This window comes from Propithecus coquereli, unplaced genomic scaffold (genome assembly GCF_000956105.1).
Source record: "Propithecus coquereli isolate 6110/MARCELLA unplaced genomic scaffold, Pcoq_1.0 Scaffold563, whole genome shotgun sequence".
NCBI classification, from domain to species: domain Eukaryota; kingdom Metazoa; phylum Chordata; class Mammalia; order Primates; family Indriidae; genus Propithecus; species Propithecus coquereli.
The window spans coordinates 1,623,392-1,630,104 of NW_012151541.1; the positions used below are offsets into that span (position 1 = coordinate 1,623,392).

General features: G+C 39.8%; 1 protein-coding gene across 1 annotated transcript in view; it reads right to left on the reverse strand.

The window, feature by feature from the left end:
• Nucleotides 1-6,713, reverse strand: part of MDM4 (MDM4, p53 regulator) — a 37,693-nt gene that overhangs the window by 24,857 nt on the left and 6,123 nt on the right. Inside the window, exon 2 of the mRNA XM_012657876.1 lies at nucleotides 283-395. Within this exon, the coding sequence (XP_012513330.1) occupies nucleotides 283-360 (78 nt within the window). The 5' untranslated portion in view covers nucleotides 361-395. The remainder of the gene's footprint in view (nucleotides 1-282; nucleotides 396-6,713) is intronic.

Consider the following 6,713-nt stretch of genomic DNA (forward strand, 5'->3'; position numbering starts at 1 on the left):
ATAACCCAGACCCAAATTCTCCACTAGTTACCCTACCCTAAAACATGCTAGTTTTCAAAATGTACCGTTTGGAGCAATCTGGAACCTCCAAATATTTACTTGGTCAATGGTCAATTCAAATTTATGAGTGCTGGTACTGCTTATCCATTGCCCTAATATGTCATTTTTTAATATAATCATTTCTGCTCTGTATAAAATCCAAGTCAGTAAAGCCAGCTATATGCCTTAAGTCAATTTTTTTTAACTTAAAGAAAAATAGGAATACCCAAAAATGATTTTTACCTGATTGATTTGTCCTGAAGAGATCCTACAAGCACTGTCAGATGTTGAACACTGGGCAGAGGTGGAAAACGATGTCATTTTGGCAGTGAAGAAATTGAAGTCTGTGGGTAAAACTAAAAGAAAAAAACATTTATAAAATCAATTCTAAAGTAGAAAATTCTCTTTGGCATTTATCCAGCAGAAGTAAAAGACACATATAACAGAGCACCCTACACAAATGCTGAAGTTATTCATACCTTCTGATCACTTTCTAGTTCAGATCCTGCAAAAAACTGAAAAGCTTAATTAAGAATCACCTATGCTTCCCTCAGGTGAAGCCTGAAACAGAAACAGGCTCGGGCATGCTCCAACCTCCTCACTGAGGTTAACAAGTAAATTGTTTTAACTGAAAGTCAAATTTACAATCATTACCTCCCTAATGGTTATCAGCTGGTTCTTTAGTAGCTCCTCCTCCTCTTGGGCAATGTTCAAGAGCACCCTCTAGCAGACAGACCCAGGACTGGGGAATTACCAAGATAAGTCATAGAATTAAGATTTCAAAAGGACTTCCAGGAAAAACTCTGCAACATGTTGGAACATGTCTTGAGAAGAGACCACAGAAAATGAGAATCAACATTTTCAGTGTCAATTAAAACAGCTCTTAAATGTACCAAATCCAAAAAGAGCACAGCAATTACATACCTACAAAATGGGTTAAACCAAGATAGACATATATCATCCAGGAAAAGAGGTTAGCATGAATAGAAGAGTATGGTTTAATTGAAATTTTTCACCTTCTACCTTTTCACCTTTAAAAAAAAAAAGCTATAGAGAAGAAAACTAGATTGCCCAGGCTGTTCTGGAACTCCTTCGGCTCAAGTGATCCTCCTGCTTCGGGCTCCAGAGTAGCTGGGAATACAGGTGCAAGGCACACCCAGGTGGAAAACAGATTTTTAAATAAACTTGAGTTACCTTCATGCCTTTTTATAATAAAAAGGCAACAATAAATTAGTGAATTTATGACTAACAAGCCCCATCAGAGAAAGGGAGCGCAGAAAAACAATCTACAAATATACTGGCTGAAGCTAAGGAGATCCCTCACTAGTCTGAAGATGCTTATTAGCCATAACAAAGTATCAATTCCTCCCTCCCCCATCATGTTCCCTTTTTACTGACACAGGAAGTCAAATAGGATACAAGCACAACTACAATTTTAAAGCTGGCTTTTAATTTCAAACCTTACAAGTATAAAACCAATCCTGATCTCCCCAAATCTGCTTGCTAGACCTGTACTCTTCCCTGTGTCAATAAATGGCAACTCCATTCTTCCAGTCACTCAGATCAATAACCCTGAAGCCATTCTTGACTCTTCTTTCTCTTACACTCCACACCTACTCCATAAATAAATTCTGAAGCTATTATCTTCAAAATATTTCCAAAATCTAACCACTTCTCACAAATTCCATTATTACTACACTAATGCAAGCCACCTATCTCTTAATTGCATTAGCCTCCTCAAAGAATATAGGAATTACAAATTTTTTCTCCTATACTCTCATGCAACAATCAACGCATTAAGACTTCTGTGACCTCTGGTCAACCAAGAAGTGGGGTATTTCTCCCCACCAGCAACCAATCAATTCTGTAGGGGACACCATCCAGGTGTCCTGTAAATTCTACATGGAGAGAGTGTCAGATCCAGCAAGTTGAAGGCTCGTCAGTACCATAAGACTGTTCCCCACTTCTGACGCCAATCCCAAGCTCCAGGTTGTTTTACCCGTGCTTCTGACTGACCAGGTATAAACTGGAGTTCCCATGACCCCCTCTTTGAGTTTAATTTGCTAAAGTGACTCACAAAACTCAGGGGAAACATATTTACTGATTTTAAGGCTATTACAAAGGATACCAGTGAACACCAGATGGATAGGGCAAGGTATGGGGGAAGGAGCACAGAGCTTCCATGCCCTCTCCAGGAGCACCACCCACCAAGAAGCTCCTTTTCGGGGTTTTTATGGAAGCTTCATTACCTAGGTGCAATTGATTATATCAGTTAAGTGATCAACTTAATCTTCAGCTACTCTTCCCTTCCCAGAAGTTTGGAATGGGGCTTAAAGTCCAAAGCCTACAATCCTGCCTAGGTCTTTCTTGTGACCAGCCCCCCAACCCTAAGCTACCAAGGGGCAGCCAGCCAGCTGTCAACTCATTAGCATACAAAAAGACATTTATCACTTTGGGATTTCAAGAATTTTAGAAGTTGTATGCCAGGAAATGAATGTGGGTGTGAGTGTGGGGGTGTGTGTACTCCACAGTATCACACCCCCTAAAGGTTTTCTTGCTTCCACCCTTGCCCTCTATTTTTTTTTTTTTTTTTTGGATTATGGTTACAAAATCGTTTTAATTGAGTTCTTTCTGCATTATGAGCCACCCTGGACAGGCAATGGAATGTGCGTGTGGTCACTATTCCCTCCAGTTACAATATTGAGCCTGGAATCAGAATTGCTATTATCAAAATATACATCTGTGTCACCATAAAAAACTACATGTTGCTGCCCCTCATGTCTTGCCCTCCAGTTCTAATCCTTCTCCTTTCATTTTTGCTCAAATGTCAGTTTGTCAATCAATCCTTCCATGAATACCCATTTTAAAACTGCAACTCCCAACCTCCAGGATTCCCTATCTCCTCCCTGCTTTATTTTTCTCCACCGTCCTTATTACCAACAAGCACACTACATATTCTAATTATTTTTTATGTAGAACATAATAAGCTCAAAATGGGCAGGGATTTTTATCTACTTTGTTCATTAATATATTCCCAGTGCCTAAAGCTGAAAACTATATAAATAGTAGAACAACATGGTGGATAGAAACATTAATAATAGCACAGATGGTTTCTAAAAACAGCCCCCAACGAACCACACACTGTGGCTTAAGTTAATCAATGGAATGCAGTGGGTGATAAAGTGCCAATTCCAGGCCTGGTTGCTCCATTTTTTGTGCTTTGGGACGTCCTTGAATTGTGGCTACCCTACTGGACACGAGGCAAAAAAGCCACATGGATAAGGAGAGACCCAGTTTTCCGGCTGAGCCCAGACTTCTAGCCATACCCTCCAAAGCACCACACACATTCCAGCCCCAGTTGCTACCTGACTTAGAGCTGCATGACAGACCACAGCGAGACCACCAGAAGAATTGTCAAACTCAGCCAGTCTGCCCACAGAACGAGAAATAAATAAAACGGCTGTTTTAACTCACTAAGTTTTTGGGTGGTTTATTACATAGCATTAGATAATCGAAACAAACAAGACTCACAGAGCTTACTCTGCATCAAGCACATATATAAACCCATTTAATACCTAAATAGCCCTATGATGTAGGTATTATCTTTATCTGGATGGAAGCAAAAAAAACAGAGAAGTAATTTGCCCAAGATCACACAATAAGTTGCTGAAGTCAAGATTTCAAACTCAGACAAGCACTAAAGTCCCCACTGAGCAATATTTTTTTCCACTAGACCTCAGGTGCACAGAATTAGATTAATCATAATTCTTTTATTTAAGACATACTCTCACTGTTCATCCATACATGGCCTGATTTTATTTGATTATTTTAATTTTTTGTTGTTGTTGAGACAGTCTCCCTCTGTCATCCTGGCTACTAGAGTGCCATGGCATCATCATAGCTCACTGTAACCTCAAACTCCTGGGCTCAAGTGATTCTCCCGTCTCAGTGCTTCAGCCTCCCCCATAGCTGGGACTACAGGCACTCACTGCTATGTTGGGCTAATTTTTCTATTTTTTGTACAGGGTTTCACTCTTGCTTAGGTCTGGAACTTCTGGCCTCAAGCAATCCTCCTACATTGGCCTCCCAGAGTGCTAGGCTTACAGGCTTGAGCCACCACACCTGGCCCCATTTTTACTTGATTATTTTAAATAATTGAATAAGCATCCACAAAACAAGACTCAGACAATAACCTATATCAACCACACTCCCCATCCCATTCCCCTGCCTCCCTGCAACAATCCTGAATCCTACATTTTCATTTCCCTTGCTTTCCTTCTCATGCATTTTACTGCATCAAAATGGATTCCTAAAAAGTATATATTTTTAGTTCAGTTGCTCTTAACTATAAAAAAAGCAGATATGTTACATGTAATTTGGGCATTTAAATTCATTTTTTATTAAAAAAATTTAATGTAGTAAACTACACTTAACAAAATTTACCATTTTAACCATTTTTTTTTTTTTGAGACAGAGTCTCACTCTGTTGCCCGGGCTAGAGTGCCGTGGCATCAGCCTAGCTCACAGCAACCTCAAACTCCTGGGCTCAAGCAATCCTTCTGCCTCAGCCTCCCGAGTAGCTGGGACTACAGGCATGCGCCACCATGCCCGGCTGAATTTTTCTCTCTCTATATATTTTTAGTTGTGCAGATCATGTCTTTCTATTTTTTAGTAGAGACGGGGTCTCGGTCTTGCTCAGGCTGGTCTTGAACTCCTGACCTTGAGCGATCACCCGCCTCGGCCTCCCAGAGTGCTAGGATTACAGGCGTGAGCCACCGCGCCCGGCCTTTAACCATTTTTAAGTGTACAATTCAGTGACATTAACTACATTTCCAATATTGCACAACCATCACCACTATCCATCTCCAGAACTTTTTCATCATCCGAAACTGAAAACTCTGTACTCAACTCCTCACTTCCCACTTTCCAGCACGTGCTAACCACTATTCTACTTTCTATGAATTTGCCTATTCTAGGTACCTCATATAGATGAAATCATATAATATTTGTTGTTTTGTATCTGGCTTATTTCACTTAGCATAATGTTTTCAAAGTTCATCCATGTTGTAGTATACTTTTGTTCATTTTTCATTTACTTTGACTTCTGTATGATATTCCTATGTTTCAGGTTTTGGAATATTTGCATCATACCTACTAGCTGAGCATCCCACATCTGAAAATACAAAATTTGCCAATGAGCATTTCCTTTGAATGTCATGTTGGAGCTCAAAAAATTTTGAAGCATTTAAATTTTCAAATTTGGGATACTCAACCCATGTTAACATTCTTGTACATAACTTAAGCCATTTTTTTGCTCCCTGCTATGGTTTGAATGTTACCTTCAAAACTCATGTTGAAACTTAATCCCCAATGTGGTAATATTGAGAGGTGGGGCCTTTAAGAGGTCACTGGATCCTGAGGACTGTGCCCTAAAGAATGCATTAATCCAGGCTGGGCATGGTGGCTCACTCCTGTAATCCTAGCACTCCCGGAGGCCAAGGCAGGAGAATCACTTGAGCTCAGGAGTTTGAGACAAGCCTGAAAAAGAGCAAGACCTCCATCTCTATTAAAATTAGAAAAATTATTCAGGCGTTGTGGTGTGCGCCTGTAGTCCCAGCTACTCAGGAAGCTGAGGCAGGAGGATCGCTTGAGCCCAGGAGCTTGAGGTTGCTGTGAGCTAGGCTGACACCATGGCACTCTACTCAGGGCAACAGAGACTCTGTCTCAAAAAAAAAAAAAAAAAGAATGGCCTAATCCATTAAAAGAATGACCTAATCCATTCAAGGGTTATCATAGGAGGGGAACTAGTGGCTTTGTAAGAGAGACCTGAGCTAAGTATGTGAGCACCCTCAGCCCCTCACCATGTGATGCCCTGCACTTTCTCAGGACTCTACAGGGTCCCCACCAGCTAAGAGGCCTTCACCAGATGTGGCCCCTTGACTTTGGATTCCTCAGCCTCCCATAACTCTAAGAAATAAATTCCTTTTCTTTATAAACTACCCTGTTTCAGGTATTGTTATAAGCAACAAAAAACAGAGTAATATACTTCCCAAGGTTCATATTCACCTATACTTTCTATTAAAATGGGGAGGTGGGGAGAGGTCTACTAAGATACTTAAAGTTTTATCTATGACATATAAATCCTTATTCCATCTGGAGTTGATTTTGTTTCTTTCTAGAGGAAAATTTTATTCGTTTTCCATGTGGATAACCGCATTTTCCAGCCGTTTTATTGAACATGCCTTTCTTTCTTGACTGACAGCCAACTCTGCTGTGTATCAAATTTTCTTTACATGCATGGGTATTTCTGAGTTCTCTATTCTACTCCACTGGTCAATTCTTCTATGTTCACACAATTCGACACTCTGAATTCTTTCTTACAAGTCTGGCTATCTGATAGGTCAAGTCTTCCCCTCTCTGTTTCTTTTTAGAAGTGACTTGCTATTCTTGGCTTCTAAACTCTTACATAAAAATTTTAGTATCATCTTCCGAAGTTCCATGAAAATGGGATTTTGAATGAAATTACTTTGAATGTATAAATCAAATTGTTTTCCAGTCCATATACATATTTCTCTACTAAGGACTTATTTAAATAAGTCCTTAATTTTATTTTCTAATTTTCTTTGGAGGCCCAGGACATTTGTGTTAGATTTCTAAAGCTGATATTCTGATAC